The 19,573-nt window shown below is 45.5% G+C and overlaps 1 protein-coding gene across 1 annotated transcript in view; it reads right to left on the bottom strand.

Moving 5' to 3' along the window:
* Window positions 1-19,573, bottom strand: part of TMEM132C (transmembrane protein 132C) — a 219,704-nt gene that overhangs the window by 68,530 nt on the left and 131,601 nt on the right. Inside the window, exon 5 of the mRNA XM_019539386.1 lies at window positions 6,128-6,311. Within this exon, the coding sequence (XP_019394931.1) occupies window positions 6,128-6,311 (184 nt within the window). The remainder of the gene's footprint in view (window positions 1-6,127; window positions 6,312-19,573) is intronic.

Raw genomic sequence — 19,573 nt, 5'->3', positions numbered from 1 at the left:
CAGGTGATAGGTCACCTGGTCATAGAAGGAAATGAGATTGGTCAAACAAGACCTACCCGCAACAAACCCGTGCTGGCTGTCCCTTAGGATGTTAGCCTGGGCCAGTCCATCAAGGATGGCCTCCTTAATAAACTTCAGAGGCACTACAAATGAAAACACGCCTGGTCAGAGCGGACCCATACAAAAAATGACAAGATACTGCATTCACAGTTCTGGTAGAACAAAGATGACAAACATTTGGCCAGGGTATGTATTTTCTGCGCATCACAATCTGGTGGGTATTTATTTAGTTGACACGCTGGCAGATGAGGATAAAAACGGTAGAGATGGTTGGAAATACAGTAACTTCTCTGGACAACCTAACGGGACCCAGCCTTGCTTCAGTGGGACCGGTGAACAGCTCTACTGCCACAGCAATCCACTCTGCCCACAATGAAACCATCAGAATAAATGGATCATACACATGTCTGTCCCGGACCGTGGTATCCAGTGCACCAAATGCCCTCGTGGCAACTACGTGGGTGAAACCAGACAAAAACTATGCACCGGAATGAATAATGATCACTGAAAAAAGATAAAGGAAGACACGTAAGAGAACATTTTTCAGAGAAAAAACACCAGCTGACTTCACCGTTGTGCTCAAAGGAAATCTACCCAACTGCTTTACAAGAGGAGCATGGGGACAAAAATCCACCAGCGTATTGGACGCTAAGGAGGAGGGACTTAAAGTAGACAATGCCCTGATAGGTGCTATCACTCTTGACAGGTGATAACAACCTTCTTGAACAAACATCTCTCCTGCCTGTTGGCTACCCCACATTTCCTCTCATATCCCATTTTCATTTACACAAGCTTTTGTTCCATCTGCTATTTAGCTCGGTCGTTTCTGCTCCTCTCCCAGAGGTCAGAGGAAGGGTACTGATACCCCAAAGTTTGCCTGTATCTATCCAAACCATGCAGTTGGTCCAACAAAAGACAGCACCCACAAGAATTCGTGCCCCTCACAATAACCTCTCTCTTGTATTATATCTTTTTTTAAATATTAAAAAAAAGAGGGAAAAAAAGAGGAAAAAAAAGGGTTTTGAAAATAGTAGATTTTGCTGGTTTCTGAATACCAGCTTTTTATGGCTTCGGTTTCACACTGAAAGCCCAAGTACCTTTTAAGCAAATGGAAAAGAAAAGAGAAAAAAACAGCATTCCTGAGATTTTTTTTTCCCCAGATTGAAAAAATCCGACAAGATTTACCACTCAGTACTGAGAGATGTGCTTCTGTCTCAGCACTTTTTTGTCTAGGGAAACGCCAGGGAAATTGGTGGAGACAATCCAGAATCAGATCTGTATAACCATGAGCAGGGTTTCAGATGGGGGAGCATCTGTCCAGAACTGGTGGGTGAGCTTGATCAAATCATCTCACTGTTCTGTGCCTCACCTTCCTCATCTGTAAAATGGGAGTTCTGATACCAGCCTCTGTTTAAAAGCACTTAAGAACTATGGGTGAAAAGCACCGTAATGGGCTCATTCTGGACCGTCTTTTATTCTTCTCCAAACTGAAAAAAACAAGCCAAGAGCCAGATCTGTTCCACCTACTGAACATTGAAATGGACTTAAGTGCCTGCATGCAATTCAATTCGATCCCGCTCAAGTCCACAACATCCATTGTTGCATCTATTTTTGTAACGTGCCATCATCTCACCCTTAAGACTGAGTCACAAGAAAGCTTTGAAGAGGAGGAGGACCCGCAAACCTTTTGCATTACTTACTTTTCAAGAATTCACGCAGGGGTGGAACAGCGTTGCACTTTGGCGCTAAATTCACTTATGCGCCCAACAGGTGGAAGTCGATCTGGCCTAAAAGAATCGGGTTAAAATGGGGATGCGAGGTACCAGGGCTTCTGCAGCTTGTCGGGAATGGCTCTCAACCCTCCCTGCTCCTCATCCACAACAGTATAACCCTGTGGTAAATTATGGTAACAGCTGAGGGTAATCTCAGTTCATTCATTTTCTCTTTTAATAACTTCAAGGACACGGCGTCCTTCAGAATGGCCCAGAGCTATTAATTAACACCCTAACTCAAGATTCGGCATTTATGTACATCTCACTGCTTTGCTACTTTGTTAGAAACTGGTACCGTGGGGACAAATTCATTTCAGTGACATCCAGCTCAGTAGTTTTTTCTGTTCCATTTCTCATTTCCATAACCAGCTTCATAGTGTTGCTATTTACCATTTGTCTGCACTATTTGGGTTAGGCAGCCAGGCCCACAGTGTCTTAAGTACTACAGCTAGTTTCCCTGTTGACTGTTCAGTGAAATCAAATTGATTTTTCCGCAGCTGTATCCAACCACCTGCTCCACCGATCCCTGTCCTACACGGCGAGGTTGATATTCTAGGTTCATTTCTTCCTGACAACGTCAATTCTTTAATCTCTTCTGTTCCAATATAGTGTAGCTGCAAATGCACTAATCCTTACAAAGCCGACTGCTTTTTCTTCATTTCCTTATCTCTCTCCTATTTCTAAGGCAGTCAGAAAGAAGGTAATAAAAAAATGTGTGATCTTTCCCGCTTTATAAGTTTTCAGATATGAACGGCTCATGTGAGAGACGCTCCACTTTTACAGTGGGCTCTTTCAATTTGATACTTTTTGGATTATAATTATATCAAGACAAAGTTTGTTGGGTCCAATTATACCAAGAAAAAGTTTGTTGCTGGAAATTATTTGTCCTTCCTCCTTTCCAGAAGCCTCTGTTTCTGATGTTATCATCATCCTAGTCCATCAAAATCCGCTCCATGGAGCTCAAGCACTAATCTCGCCAGGCACCCCTTTTTAGCACATGGATATATTTCACATTATCTCACTCCTACTAGGTATTAGAGAGGTTAACTATTTGCATTATTTTTATACCTGATAGTAGGTAGGGCAGGTTGACTTATTAGGATATTTATATTTATACATATACTCTGAGAGCTGCTCGGAGTGTCTCATGCATCAGCATCCCCAGGCTTAAAAATGGCAGTGGGGGCCCTTTAACTAAAGCTCATTAAACAAGCTAGATAAAGCACCCCAACCACCATTTTTAAGCATGGGGACACTGATACATGAGACGCTGGAGCACGGGAATTACCATGCTCCAGCAGTTTTGATTTATCGAGTCTTCTCGTGTATATGCCCCCTTACAGACTAACAAGTTCAAAGGCATGACTTTTCGTAGGCAACAACCTACTTTGTCGGATGCTATTGAAGGAGAAACCATAGTTTTCTTCATGCAGGTATTACTTGTGGCACCTCTGCTTCAGATACTGCATGAATACAAACCCTGTCCTCATCATCTCAATACACAATAGGAGAAGAGAAAATAGAGGGCTGATGTGATGTGCCCAAAGCCAGCAGGGCCAGAGCCCAGGGGCCCTAAGTCCTGGTCTGGCACAAGAACCACAGGATGTCAGCTTGCTCACTGCTTTTGTAATGGCCAAGTCTTCTCCTTATAACAAAGAGGTAGGTATCTCTGCTTTTCAGAGAAGCACTTGTGCCACCTGGGAATACTTTGTGTTTAAAGCACTCTAGACTAATATTCATATTTGAACCTCCAAGCTAGTTAAGAAACATACCTGCTGTAAAACATCGGGGACTAATTTTTATGCAATATGACCATTTGCTTAATAGTCTCTAGCCATGAGAAACCATGAGGTTTAGCATCCCAGTGGACAAAGCATCATGCTCCTTTTCAGTGCCTCTCTGCTTCTGAACAAGAGCATTTCCAGGTAATCAGTTCAGCTGGAGATTAATGTTAAAAATGAGGACAGCGCCCTAGTTGGATCTGCAGTGTTCGCTAATACCAAACTGTGAACCTTCCCTTTAGCCACTAATATCCCGCCAGCAAAGCCAATTTTGTATTGACATCTCATCCAACTGGATTCTATTAGTACAAAGTATTATGGCAACTGCCAAGTTTTCTCACAAGGTATGGCCAGGAAACAAACCTGTAGACAGAGAAAAGCTCTGCAAAGAGGGCTTGAAGATATAATTTTGTTCTTTGAAAAATTTGCATCTGTTGTACTGCTAAATGGAGCCTTTGAGCATCCAGGATGACATCCACCATTTTCTGGTGCACTCCAAAAGCTCTTGACTTGGGGCTCTTTCCCCTAAAGAAACCAACGTGAAGACCACGTTTCTAAGAGATCAGTGCACATCAATCTGTACCATGCACGAAAGTGAGAAAGCATTGTGACTGATAAAGATTAAATTGTACTCTGGGTATGCTAGACAAAGGAGACATCCATGAATTCTTAAATTCTGTCTGAAGACAGACACACAAAGCACCCCTGCTGGAAGCCACTGTCTGCATCTATGTAAGGCCAAAATCTGAACCTGAAGATACTGTCTTAAGCATGTTCTTAAACCTAACAGAACAGAGGCCATAAATTGTACTGAGCTATTCAACTCTACAGGTTGTAGAAGGCATCCTTCCTCTCTCAGAGCAGTACTGTACTATGCAGCCCTCCAGTGACTTCAATAAACTTTGGAGCAGGCTCTAAATGCATAAATCTCCAATTAGAGTGGGACCATGTAGGGGGAGCTGCATATTGAAGTTGAGTACTTCCATACTGATCTCAGAAACAAGTCCTTCCACGTTCAGGATAGTAAAACCAGAGTTAAGGAAAACCATATAACAACAAGGAAAAGTCAGGATGCCATGAACCACAACCACGACTAGAAGAGACTGGGTTAAAAAACTGACCGAGGCATCTAACTGCCCTTCTAGGCGCCCAAACCCAACACTTAGGCATAAGTGGCATCCACAAAACTCATCCTGTAGGCCCCTAGCATCCCTAAGGGCCTTTGAGTAGGTTTGCACTGTACAGCGCAAAGCTAGGCCAAATCCTCCGGCCAGCTCTGAATGAGGTAGCTTGGGGACTGGCCATGCTAGCATAGTGCTTCATTTAGCCTATTTACCCTGTTACTCAGCAGAGCAAATTAGCCTGGAAAGAATATTGTGCCAACGCGGTGAGATTGCTTCTGATACCTGAGCTAACTTGGCTACGGCTAGCTGCGGCATCTCTGTCTAGTTCTGCAACATGTAGTGTAGACACCATTTTGGCCTGAATTCTTCCTTCTTCCTGACTTCTAGCCTTCCTGCATGCCCACGTCCCATCCTTGCTGCCCTGAAGTGGAAACAAACCAAGACTGAGAGTCAAGCCTTGGTTTTGGAAGTACACATAGGCAGGGCAATGTGAACAGCTGCTGTGCAGCCTGTATGTTGTTACAGGTGGGGAAGGTGGCTCAGGCAGGTTGACAGTAACCTGAAGCGGTTGACCCGAAATATCAGTGTAGCCATAGTCTACCCATAAGGCTTATAAATTCACTGGGCAGCATGGCGTGTAACAGTGGACTGCAATGGTCTAGTTCCTCCTCTTCAAAATCTAGGCCAAAGGATGTTTCAGTACTGAGATCTAAATGATTCCTTTCATTCTGGCCCCAGATCACTGGGGCTGCTTTCACTATCGTCTTCGGGGGCTGGGGGGACATCATCAGGAGTCAGGGCATGTGCCCGCCCTCTTCCCTGCCCAAGGAAACTGTTCTTCTGAAATATCTGATATTCAATTTATTCAAACCAGATTTTTCCCCCTAGTGTTCTCAAACCCGGAGGCCAAAGGGCTTTTTCTTTCCTTTAAAGACACTCCCACTCTATTCTCTCCCTAAACCTCAAGTTCTTTATGTTAGCCGGGTGGCAGCCAGGTAACTGGTATTGGCTTCATCTATGGAAGGACTGGCTGGCCCCCAAGCGATGCTCAGGACCTTGCCAGATCAAGCCCATTAGCATGAACTTAATGAGAAAATTAAAAAAGGGAAGGGCAGATGAAATTAAAAAGGGAAAGGCCTGGAGGGAACCACAACTGATCCTTAAAGGAGAAGAACTCCGGGTTTTAAGGACCAAGGTTTAAGGGGACAGCATCCCTTCTATTCGTGCGTTTGCGTGTTTATAAACCAGTCTGAACTGCACAGGTTGCACCCACCATGAAATGCGGACGTGATTTGGGCAAGTGCTCCGAGGCATGGACAAAAGGCGGTTGCCCCTTTTCAGCTCTGTCTGCAAGGTTGCTTTACGCCCGAGGGTGCAGCACCAGGCTTACCATTGCCAGTGGCACGATTCCTACAAGGTCCTTCTGGCAGATGAAGATTTCGGACAGGGCGACGTCTGTCATTCCCTTCCGCGGGTATTCCACCTGCCAGGTGATCGGCTGGGTTCCCGAGAGGCTGCTGAAGCTGGCTATCTCAAAGTTCATCTGCACGACCTCGTTGAACAAACTGTTACTTCTGGAAAAGGGAGAGAAGGAAAAAGGAAGAGCTGTGATATTTGCCGAGGAGGGCAGCCGAAGCGCAGCACGTAACCGGCTGGAAAATGCAGTTATTTATATGCAGATATAGGAACCAAGCCTTTCCCAATGCACGACTACTTCAGAGCATACAAACAAGGATGACTCAAAATGGGCTGACGCTGCTTCCCACCGCGGTTCGGACTGCTGCGATGCCAGCTCCGTATGCTGCCTCAATCCCAGAGGAGGGCATATGATGCAAGGAAATCTTTTAACTCAATGACAGTTTCCTGATTTGTTTCACAAGTGTCACTAGATCATCACAATGACTGTTTCCCCTTTCAGAAATTAAGGCTCAATTCAATGCGATGGATGCAGATACAACCGTCTAAAACTGGTGCCACTCTGAACCCCAACTCTATTGTCTAGCTAAGGGTGAAGGATCATTATAGCTGCATGAACCATTCACAATGAAAGCCTATTTAATTAAAATCCACAGATACAGCATGGAGGCTATTTAAGACCAGGAGGGGAAAACCCAACATGTTTAAATAGCAAGGTTCAAAAGGTTATTCAAGCCTTAGAGGTACCTTCTAGAAAGTGAAAAGCCAGCCTTGGCGAAATCAAATTGAAAGACACAGAAACTGTACATACGCAGGGAAAAACGTAATATGGAAATCAGTGAAGAACAGACTGCCAGAGACATAACCCCCAACCTGAAAGAAAGTCTCGCCGCGCATCAGAAGCAAAGACGATGCAAAGTACCTCTCAGATGACTCGGGAGTTAAGGGAGCCGTTTCGGAGGTTAAGGACACTACAGAAAAGCGAAACAATTTCTTTGCATCATTAACCGTATACTAATTCTCACAGCACTTCCTATAAGCTTTTCCATCATAACAGTAAAACCTGATAATATAGCATATATTACTCCGTAATAATCCCATTTCCCCTTATGGCTCCATAACAAAGAAACCCAAGCCCCCTGTACTCAAATAACACCTCAACCTTGCTCCCCCCCGCTCCAATCTTTGAAGGACTTTGCCTCCACGAGACCCTGAATCCAACCCGCTTCATTTTGTACCATAATGTCCCATTTCTGAGGGTCAGCAAAAGTCCAGGAACAATTAATCATGTGCCCAGCTTTTAGATTTCCCCAACTATTACCTTTCCCTCGCAGCTCTTGAGCAGTAACTACCACGGTTTATTCTTTTAAGCTGTTCTCTGTGCCGTAGCTTGCATGAATATGTTCAGAGGAAAACCTTTTCCATCATAATTATTGGTTCAATGATGGATTTTCCCTTCGGAAGGCTTACTTGGAAAAGTCTGAATACCAGGAAATATTTAAAAGTCTTTTGCTTGCACTATTCTGCCCGTCTCAAAAAGAGACACTCTACCGCTTGTGTGATGATAGCACACTTGCTTTCATGCATTTAAACACTGATTTGGTGTGCCAACGGGATAGATGTATTGGCTTAATAATTTCTCTCTTAAGATCGGCCCTTTCCCATTTGAACAGCTCACACTAAATAAATCTTATTGCTTGTAAATATAAGGCATTTGTGATAGTTGAGGTTTACGTATTTCTGGAATGTCCAAAATGAATACGTATTGGATTGAACTTTGCAATTTATGTAAAGGCACGATTATATCCAGAGGCACCTATATCATCTGAGCGACGGTGAAGACACCATTATGCCTTAGATTAATAGTACCTGGAAAAGCTATTATTTTTACCATTCCTACACCTGATGCTAAGAAACCAACAGCATCCAATGTTTTTACTTATGACTGTCTGGCTCAGTGCTTTCAGGTATTTTAAATATAGAATAAATTCCAGCGCAACATCTGACCTGCTCGGAGCGATAATATATGACGGGAAAGCTTCCCTGATGGAGAGGCCGAACACTTTCCTAAACAGCCTGTGAGCAGATGTAAAACGTGCTGTATTATAACAGCAACAAAGGCCCAGCCATCCCGATGATGTGACTAGGGATTTTGAAGTGGAAATGAGCTCTGGTTCAATTCCAGCCAGAGCTCTGCTTCCTCAAACACTGTCCCACACAGCTGCTGTGCAGACACCTATGGTTGCCAGCTTCTGATGGGCCCCAGAGCTGTGCCCAGCCTGTCCTGCTTGCAGCACCATGCACAGAGATCCAAGCTAGCCCTGGTATTGGAAACAGCTGGAGTAATGTTGGAGTAATGCTCCACCCAAGCAACCACCACCTTTGAAACAAACCTGTCAGACCCATGTCGACCACTTCCCCAACAATGATCAAATTTGCAAATTTTACACGGTATAATGGCCTTACTGGACTTGGCTGGGATGACCTGCGTGATGCACAGGAAGCTTGTCTGAACCTCTCCTACCATGTCATGCCATCACTGGTTTCCTCTCCCCTCTTCCATGGGGGGGGGATTGAGAGATGATGATCAACAGCTGGGAAAGCAGCCGCTTGAAAAAAAAAAAAAAAAAGCCCTCCGAGATGTGTAATGGTTGAGAAAAAAACCTTCTTCTTGAAACACGTTTAATGTTCAGAGCTTGTTCAGTGACTGAAACAGCAATTCCTTAATATCTAACACTTAGAACTGCTCAGCAGCTGGAACAGCAAGTAATTATCAAACTTTTTTTAAAGTACACAGCACGAAGTGATTGCAAATGAAGCTTCGTGCAGCAGGAGCTTCCAAGGAAGTGCTCAGGGGTCGGAGGATGAGCCGGATTTGATCGGAGTGAGCACTCCCCTGGGCCAGGTCACTCCACGGGTTGATTTGGATTTAAAATCTGTTCGTCATTTAGGGCAGGATCGCCAAGTGGCCGACACACCTGCACAAGGGGCTAAGAGCTCCCTTTGCTCCGCTTTGATGGCCACCCGCTGGGCTTTGGTTCAGAGCGTAGAGGAGTTTGTGGGGTGAGCTGAGAAACTGGTTATACTTTTACTGAAACAGATAGTAGTTACTGGCCAGCACAGCTGAGACTGCACGTTGGAGAGGGGATTATTAATTTATTATTGGCGTAAACTAGCAGCATATAACAACCTCCAGAGAGCAGGGAGGAACTGCGCCTCGCGGCATGTGTGCGTTTCTGAGAACCAGGGTCCTAGGAGAAGGTTTGGATTTTTTTTTGGGTGGGGGGAAGGTAGAAAACTCAGGGAGAAACTCCGCCATATAACTCAACATGTTATTAACAATGTGGACAAAATGCATGTTTTTGTGCCTCTGCTAATTAGGATTCCTGGGTCTCAAATTTGGCCCATCACTGAGCATTCATTAAAAATCATTTATTGATCACCCAAGTGTCCAGGGTTTGAGTCATTATTCCCTGGAAGGAGCCTTTCAAATGTCGACAAATAATAGCACTCTTGCACTGTCTGTTTAGTTCTGACGGGCAGAACAAATCCGCTACGAGACAGGGGCTTTGGACTGTGTGAACCTGACCCAGAAGCAACCCCACTCTCGGTGCTTGACTGGTATCACTGAGGATGGGGGTCCACAGCAGGTACACTTTTACTACCAAAGGTCAAGAAGTAGCTATAAAATATGAAGGGTATTTTGCTTTACCAGCACGGACTGGTCAGGGCTGAACTGAACCTGCCGTTCGGATCAGTGGTCCTCAACCTTTTTGAGACTTGAGGTATCCCGCATTGGATGTGAGGGACTTGTGGCACCCTGGTTGGGAATACTGGCTTAGATTTACCAGGGTGACCCTTGAAGAGAAATGTAAAAAGAAACATGGATTAAAAAATAGCTGTCTTTAACTCAAATGTATTTCACTGAAACCAAAGGATATTTTCACCTCTCGAAAATCTAATGTAATACTCATTTTGCTCTTCAATTCTATCTGGCTTGACAGAGAAGCCTAAAGGCAAGAGCAGTCCTTGCTAAATGGTATAAAAATCCCAAGGAATGTATCCTACAGAAACAAAGGACCTTCAACCCTTTGAGGGCTGAAGGAGCATCTTACTGATAGCATCTTATCCTGCACACAATTTCATTTCGTTTCATGAGCTAAAGTGTGTTACTACCTAGTAGGGAGATTCAGTTCACCAGGAGCAATAATCCATACTCCAACCCCAAAATGATGCCTGCCCTTTCTTCTGAAGGCCTCCCGCACTCTCATGCCACCTCCTCTGGCGTTGCTCACGGCGGTGGTTTTGCCATTTTCCTCTTCCAATCCTCCTTTCTCCTTCCTTGAATAGCATTGCATCCAACTTTCCTTTCCTCCTCTGCACATTTTTGTCATTGAATGGCCACCCAAACCATCCCTATCAGTCTTTCTCCCTGTTTGCTCTCCTGATGCGCACGCTCTCTCTTGCAATCTCCCACACTTGTCCTCTGTGCCTGAAGCCATCTTTGTCTATCTTCATCAATTCCTTGCATGAAATAATTGGCTAGATGATTCTTCCTTCACCGTTGTCTGGTCTCCCATGCACCCTTCTCTTTGCATTCCTCCACTGGTTTCCTCCTCTTTTATCTTGTTAAGAGGGTCCTACCAAGCTCATGGCAGAAGTGGGATGCGCGGCAGCTCCTTTAATCTTGCAGGTTCCCCTGTGCACCCACCCCTGCTGATGGGCAGTGGGGCCCCACTGCTCGCTCCCGATCAGCATAGAGGGGAAAACCGTGGTTTCAGATATGGTCCTGTTTTTGCCTCCTGGCCAGTCAGCAGCAAGCAGCAGTGCCACAGGGGATCCTCAGCCAATCAGCGTTGGGCAGGGGGCGCACGGGGGAACCTGCATGATTAAAGGAGCTGCAATGCAGCCCACTTTTGTCATGAATTCGGTAAGGCCCTACTTATAAAACTTAAGCCTGTTTTGAAGGCCCTTCATGGCCTATCCCCACAATGGCCAACGATTTGTTATCAGCTAGGTACAGACATACAAAAAGCCTGCAGTGGAATCGATACAAGTTACGTGGTTTTATGCAAACAGTGTAGTTTCGATCAGCTGTGAACAGACCACACATTTGCCTTTTGGTGGTGGTGGGGAAATCTTAGACTGGTTTCTACCATTTTTAAACTAGTCTATGTGTGCTGAACGTCTGTTCTGGTCTGGGTATAGGCTGGTTTCTGATACACTTTTACCAGTAAAAGTGTAATTTCTGTACCTGGTGTCAAGATATCACTTCCTATATCCACCAGTTTCCAACACCAACATTTTTCAATTGAGAAACTTTAATGTTTTTCCCCCCATCCTGCTCCTCATGCTTTAAAGTAGCTCCCCATAAACACGCACAAAACTACACCATTGCCTTCCTTCATCCTCTCATACTTCATGATGCCTACAATAAACCTTGACAAAAGTGTCTTTGCTGGTGTACCAATACCACCTTCTAGTCGGATTAGTAATGTATCACTGTTTCGTTGGTTTTGGGTTCATGGAGTTATAGAAAATCAGAGTTGGAAAGGATCTCAAGAAGGCACATCTAGTCCAACCCCTTGCTCAAAGCAGGATCACCCCCAACTAGATCATCCCAGCCAAGGTTTTGTCTAGCCAGGTCTTAAAAACTTCCAAGGATGGAGACTCCACCACCTCTCTGGGTAACTGCTTCCAGTGTTTTACTACCCTCCTGGTGAGAAAGTTCTTCCTAATATCTAACCTAAATTTCTCTTGCCGCAACTTGAAACTGTGCTCCTTGTTCTGTCATCTGCCACCACTGAGAACAGTCCCGCTCCATCTTCTTTGCTGTTCCTTCATAACAGTCCAGCTCCAGCCTTCAGGTAGTTGAAGGTTGCTATTAAATCCCCCCTCAGTCTTCTCTTCTCTAGACCAAATAAACTCAGTTCCCTCAGCTTTTCCTCATCAGTCATGTGCCTGAGCCCCCTCACCATTTTTGTAGCCCTCCGCTGGACTCTAATTTGTCCACATCCTTTCTGTAAAGGAGAACCCAAAACTGAACACAGTACTCAAGATGTGCTGAATCGAGAGGAATAATCACTTCCCTCTACCTACTGGTGACACACCTACCAATGCAGCCCAGGACGCCATTAGCCTTCTTGGCCTTCTTCATTAGCCAGCTTATTGTCCACTGTAACCAGCGGGTCCTTTTCTGCAGAGCTGCTGCCCAGCCAGTCAGTCCCCAGCCTGTCCCGGTGCATGGGATTGCTCCGTCCTAAGTGCAGGACTTTGCACTTGTCCTTGTTGAACCTCATGATTGGCTCTTTTTGGCCCAATCCCCCAATTTTTTGAGGTCACCCTGAATCCTAGCTCTACCCTCCAGTGTATCTACTACTCCTCCCAGCTTGGCGTCATGTGCAAACCTGCTGATGTTCACGCAGCATCTAGTACAATGGGGTCTTGCTTCATTATCAGCACTCTTATACACTACACCAGAGGTAGGCAACGTTTTTTGGCCAGAGTGCCAAAAAAACCACAATGTCTATCTTGGAAGGTGCCGAAGTGCGGACATGCCCAGAGAAGCTGTTTGCAGCTTTCTGGCTGCAGCCGGCCCAAGGAGCCCGGTCTGCTTGCAGCCTGCCAGCCGCCTGCTGGGAGCAGCCTGGGCTCTGAGTCTGGCAGCAGCTGCTTACAGCCCTGGCTGGCGGTGGTATGCCGAGCAAAATGGCCTTGAGTGCCATGCTTGGCACACGTGCCAGGGGTTGCTGACCCCTGCACTACACTACTATAAATAAACACCAATAACAGTGACTAGGCAACAAAAATGTGCAGATAGCTAGAACAGCCCTGTCTTTTGTTACTGAAAACAATGGTTGGAAAGCTAAAGAAATCCTCTGAAAGAGCCTCAAAAGAGCAGACGAAAACAGAGAGGAAAAGGTTTACAAACATAGAAGCTATCACGCTCCATTTACATGTCCCAGGAGGCATTGTTTTTTGTTTTCATCACAAAAGACAGAGCCGGGGCCATGCCTCAGGATACACCTTTGGAAGAGAAAAACAATAAACTGTGCAGCAAAGGGAAATCTTTCCTGTTGTTGAAGTGAACACCAGAGGGAGCTGTAAGAGGTTGGCGGCTGGTGATAACATGCGCTGTGTACATTTTCCCATGAAAGTCTCCAAGCACATATAGTTCTGGCCGTAAAAGAGAAAAGGAAAACTGAGAAGCAGTAGCCGCTGGATTGGATCCCCAGACGATTAAATCGCAATAGCTTCCCTGAAGCTGATGAGTGTTATCCTAGTTTACACCAGCTGATGATCCACTTTGGTGTGCATATCTTTCAAGGTTAGGCCTTTTTACTTGAAGTCTGGCTGAGTTTCCTCTATGCCATTTGCCCGTTTCTTAATTGTATCAATCCCTGCCTCCTTAGCATGTTGCTATTAATCACAAAGCATTTTACTCTACTGCAATCAATGCTCTTTGTGCTGGCTTCAGCAGGTGCAGCTGAGGAGGGAAGACACTGAATTTTCCCTTTCTGTAACTTAACCAGGTCAAATTTACAACACGCTTCAAATGTACCAAACTCCAATAAATGAGAAGCTGTTTGACAAAGGTAAAGAAATATTCAGAACATTTCAAACACAGAGCTGGTTGAAAAGCGTAAGGGAAAAGTCACAAAATGCTAGCCCTCTTCTCTAGAGACACTGAAAAATGTCACTGAAATTTTGAATTTTAACTACTATCCACCTACCCACCTCACAAGGGATCTAAGAAGGCAGACTAATAAAACTAAGTAGCAGCTAATAAAAACTCATGATTCATAGCAAAGTGTGCTATAATTGGGAAGACACAAACATGCTTTGTAACTTCACCTAGCTCACCCGTAATAATACCTGAATCATTTAGAGAGGACCAGTGTTATGGCAGCTAAACCTGAAGTCTCTCTAAACTGTCTACAACCAGGGACTAGAAAAGTTATGAGTCTGATGATGAGTCTGAGTCTGATGAGTCACAAACCATGAGATTAGGCTGTATCCATATCATGAACATGTTTAAATCTTGAATAAATATTGCATTCTTTTAACCTGCATTCTACTTTTTGGGTCTGGTGTTTTTCTAGGTTTTATCTGTGATGAAAAGTACAATTTTTAAAAAATTAAAGCAGAGATTCTTATGCAATCACGTGACTCCAGGAGCTGGGACTTCAAGTATCACATAATTTACTGCGAGTAACACTTTACTCACTGGCCTGACACTGACTTGAAGCACATCCCCCACAGAATGGACTGGAGGGTGAAAATCCAGCCCTAAGCAAAGCAAACGAGAAGGGGGGTTAAGTGTCCTGCGGCCCCTTGCTAATTTAGATAACAAATACCTCGTATTGATCCAACCGGTCCAGCTTTAATGGTGGTTTAATAAACTGGCACACTGAATGCATTTTCCACCCTGACATGAAGTATACTTTAGGTTAAAACAACTAAGAAGTGCAATTAGCTCTAAACAGGACACTAGTCTTTCCCCTTGAAGGCCAGAGATGAGCTATTGGGAGGCTAAATTCTGTTCTCAGTTATTCTGAAGGCAGAATGACTCTGCTGAAGACAACAGAACTACTCCATCTTTACCCTGTGAGAACACAGCAGACATCAGCCATTCATTATTACGCATTTTCCAGCCAGTTAAATGTAGATAATGTAGGAAAGAAGTATTGTCTTATACAAGTGCCTGCTTTTCTTGACCATACCTGATAGCTGAGTTATATATACTGGATCCTTCTGGATCTACCATCCAGAACAATCATAATAATTCATAGAAAACTGAATTTTAGCAGTGGAAATGTGATCAGAATCAGGCCAAGTCAGTCAGTCTGCAAAGTTTTGAAGGGTAATGGCATACTGATGGCAGATGTCCACTGGCACATACCAGCTCTCTTCCGTAGAAGATAGGTAACAATCAATTCTGGCTACCTTTGACCTTGTCACCTGGCCTAGGGACAGACATTACACATAAACTGATTTAAGAGATCAGAAACTGGTTTGTGTAACAGAACATAAATTCAGAGCACATAAACCAGTTTCAAAATGCTGAAACTGATTTAAGATAAACTTGGCTGAACAGTGGTGACATGTACGGGGTACATGGCAGTGCACGTGCACCCCCTGAGAGTGCCAGTGCACCCCCCGACTGTTCATCCTTGCCGCTTAGGCGATGGACAGTGGTGGCAGGTGGGAGTGCCAGTGCCCTCCCTGCAATCACTGCCCTCCACCGGCCAATCACTGCAATCGCTGCAGCTGCTTCTGGGCGTGGCTGCAGCTGCTTCTGGGAGCGGCTGCAGCGATCGGCTGGAGCTTGCTCCTAGAAGCGGCCGCAGCCACTCTCAGAAGTGGCTGCAGCAATCGCAGCAACCAGCCATTGTGGGATTCCCCACAGGGCACCCCTCCCAGTCAGTGGGACTGGTCATGGGTGGGGGGGCATGTGCCCCCCCCCCCAACTAAGGTGGCACCAGTCGCCCATGTGGCTGAATGATGTATCAGACTTAACTGATTTATGTCAAACAGGTTTATGCAACATTTCTCCCAGACTCCTTCCTGGTTTAAGTTAAACCAGAGTCCCCCAGCATCCCAGATGCTTTGCAGCCCTGGGTTGGGCTGTGTTGTCCACTCCAGAGAACAGGGCTGACCCTGCCCCTCTGCTCCCTAGCCAGAGCTCCCCCTGACTTCCCCCTGCCCTTCTCCCCCTTGCTGCTCGCTGCTCAAGAAGGGATCCCCCCCTCTCTCCCACCTCCCACAGCATGGACCTCAGCCCCATGGACCCTAGCCATGTGGTGTGCTAGCTAATGCTGAAAGGTGTCTGTGTGTGTGTGTGTCTCCAATTTCACTGGGACAGGACAAAGGCAGACAGGACAGTGTCTGTTTAGGGCTTTTTGGAGCTAATGAAAAGGTCAGCTGGTAATGTCCCTCTGTTTCTTCCTTGGAAAAAGCTGTTTAAGAGCAGGTTGAACACTGTGTTATCAGCCCCCTGCTGGCTCCCTCACCTGTCAGGTTTGCAGACAGTATGAAGAAGCAGGGAGAGGGAGATTGAAAAGCTCTGTATCATCAACAGATGCATGCACACCCCGGCTTTGCTTTAGAGTGCTGGCTGGGGGCTGAGGGCTGGCAACACTCCCACTTCCTGAGCAGCGAGTGGGGAAAAGGCTGGGATGGTGCAGGCAGAGTGGGGGTTTAAGCCCCACCTTAATCAGAGCATCCTGCCAGGGCCTGACCATGTCCCAATTTAGCTCAGCATTGTGGAAGGGAACGGAGGTCAGCATTGTAGAAGGGAATGGAGGGCTGCTCTAGCTCCTCCACCCCCCCCCTCCCAGCTTCTAGCCTGATCTCTACCCAAAAGATTGAATAAATTCAGGCTCAGGCTTTTTTAATGTCTGTCCCTAGCCCTGAAGGCAAAAGGCTACATAAAGCACCACCAGCCACCTGAGCTACCCAGTTCTCTTTCAGATGACTAGACCAGCAAATGGAATACCAGCGTTTAATATCTATTTCTCCCAGCAGTTACTTAATAAAGGATGCAAGGAAGGTAATCCTTATGCAAAGCACTGGAGCCTACATGGTAATTAAGGGAGAATGCCAGCTACTAGAGACAAGATGCAGAGTTGAACATCCTATTTTGCAATATTAGGCTTGCCCTTCAGCATTAAACCCTAAAAATCTTACACAGTAGAAAGAAGGGGTGAATTAGTTGGATAATTAACGGATTTGGGTGGCCATACTTTTATGACAGACTGCTGCACTAACCATGTTTGAAGATCTTTAATGGAAAATATCTAATGCATGACTTGAGAAACTCCACACGCGTGGCACAGCAGAAGCATTTATTTTTTACCCAGATAATCTAATCTTTTAACTGAATCGACAGTACAGCCAAATTAAAGATTAGCAAATAAGGAACCTCCTATTTACATCTCAGAGACTGATCCATAACATAGCCCTTTAGATTGAGGCACTACATTGGCACCCAGGAGAACTCAGTGTGCTTCCCATTTCTGCCACGCGCTCCTTGCATAACTTTAGCCCATCACCAAGTCCCTTAAACCAGGTATTAAAGATCTTCAGTGCCTCTAAGTATAAAAGCTGCCCAAGTGGGATTTGCAAAAGCATCTCTGTGCCTAATTCCTATTGAGTTAAATAGGGCTTAAATATCTAGACATGTTTGAAAACCCCATTTGGCACCAACATACATCTTTAAGCATTTATTTACAACACTTTAAAAATTGGGGCCCTGGGTCCCTTGTTCTCTGCTGAGCTGCAATTCGCTCAGTGCAGGGGCTTCCACGTGCTACGTGCAGGGGCAAGGCAGCCATTGCCATGATGCATCTGGGAATGGTCTCGATGGAACGATATGCCAGCTGGAGGCTGGTAGCATGCAGATGTTGTCTCCTCATTCCCCCAAGTGCCCCTCAAGGCAGGAAGCACAGGAGATGGGTATGCTTCATTAAGGTGCCCTCAGAGCTCCAATCAGCCAGAAAAATGTGTCTATTTTTTTGCAATCGGCCTGGCAAATAGTGGCTAGAACCAGAGACAGAATCTGTCCTTTACCCACTCAGTGCTTCGTTTCTGTACCGGTAGAATAGGGATAATAATAAAACCTTTCTTCCAGCCTTTTAATGTCCTGTCTGGTTAGACTGTAAGGTCCCTAGGGCAGGGGCTGTCTGTTACTTTGAATGAGACACTGTGCTCATGCTCGTACTTGTACGGCCCCTGATCTCGGATGGCAATGTGAAGCGCTGCCCTCGCACAACTGATAAACAACACTTTGTTTTTAAAAGCACAGGAATGCACTAATGCTTCCGCAAGGATGTCTGGAAAGCCTCTTGCCTCCCTGATTAAGAGATGCTGAAGTGGATCACAATACTTCACCAATGCCACGTGCCTTCACACATCCCCTTTCCCCTAGCTGCATGCCTCCAAATCTGTGCTGCAGCAAGGGATGCGGACACCCCGATCTTCTCCAGGGTTACATTATACCCAACCATCGAAGTGCTGAGTCTGCTCGTCCCTGTATCCAAGCAGGAGAGTGAGACCATTACTCCTATCAGATAAAGGCCTTGTGCAAACTCCAGGCTCGAGACATCAGCCCCTCAAACTTTCATTTGGCTGTCTGTTTAATTTGATGGAGATATTAGTCTGCTCAAGTCTTAGAAACTCAGACAATAAGAAAATCTCAAGAAATAAGCTCTCTCAGTGATTCATCACTTCTTCCCTCCTTTGAGACCTGGGTGTACTCTCTTGCTTTCATTCAGTGCTGGAATTTCTCCAGAGATCCTGCAGGCAAGCAGGGCCTTCCTCTTTTGGAGATATTGAATCCTGAAGTGCTGCAAAATGTCTAAGCAAGATCACTGGAAAGGAGGCCCCTGTTCAGGAGTGCGTGGAGGAGACAGAGTCTAAGACCCTGGCTTTCAAATAAACTTTGCGTTTTCAAAATGTCAGCAGCAAAAGGAACCTGGAACCCTTCCAGCCATTAGCATTAGATTATATGCCTGCTTCACCCTGCTAGAAGCAGCAAAGAAGAGACCAGATTAAATATGCAAAAGCATATTTTACAGTTCACTTTTAATTGCTTGGTTTAGCAATTTGGGGGCAGCAGATAAAACGTGCTCAGCCACAGACATGCATTTTTGAAAAGCGGGTTAAAGGCTTTGTCTCTCTGACCCAGCGTCTGAGGTGTCTTATTTGAATGCTTTCTCCCAGGGAGGCTATTGGCTGGCATGTACGGCACAATGCATCGCATGTTTTTTAACATGGTTTCCTAACCGCATGCGGTCTTGCCTTCTCTTTCCACCTGTATTCAGTTCTGTTAGACTCGAAGCCTTGTTTCCAAAACGGGTGGCATCATCCTGAGGTGAGTCACTGAGTACCTCTTTCCTGGATGCCTAAATCTAGGCACTGTGGGTGCCCCTGGCTTGGCACCCAAAGACAGGGACACGCACAGTTAGTGGATACTGGGGATGGTGTGGCTGCAAACCTTTGAAATTGAACCCAGGTGAAATTCCTTTCCATTCGCTGGAGCTAAATCAAGCAACGACCCCCCATAATGACTCCAGTTTCTGCCACGATGGGCTCAATTTTTTTCCAGCCGCCAGGCAGTAACAAGGGGCTGCCCAGATGATGGACTGATCTTGCAGTCTCTGTTTTTCACTCCCCTTTTAAAAAAAAGAAAGGGTTGCGTCCTTACTGCAAATTTCCAGCGAACCAGCCATTTATCTGCATTATTGCATGCCTATGCCTTTGGTAGCCATGCATTCTCTCTCATAGACTTCATAGACATCAGGGCTGGAAGGGATCTCGGGAGATCATTGAGTCCAGCCCCCTGCCCAAAGGGCAGGAAGTCAGCTGGGGTCATAGGATCCCAGCAAGATAAGCATCCAATTTACTCTTGAAGGTGTTC

This window comes from Crocodylus porosus, unplaced genomic scaffold (genome assembly GCF_001723895.1).
Source record: "Crocodylus porosus isolate Cpor-Errol unplaced genomic scaffold, CroPor_comp1, whole genome shotgun sequence".
NCBI lineage: Eukaryota > Metazoa > Chordata > Crocodylia > Crocodylidae > Crocodylus > Crocodylus porosus.
Note: the sequence above shows the minus strand (reverse complement) of the source record. Positions and strands in the feature narration are given on the sequence as shown.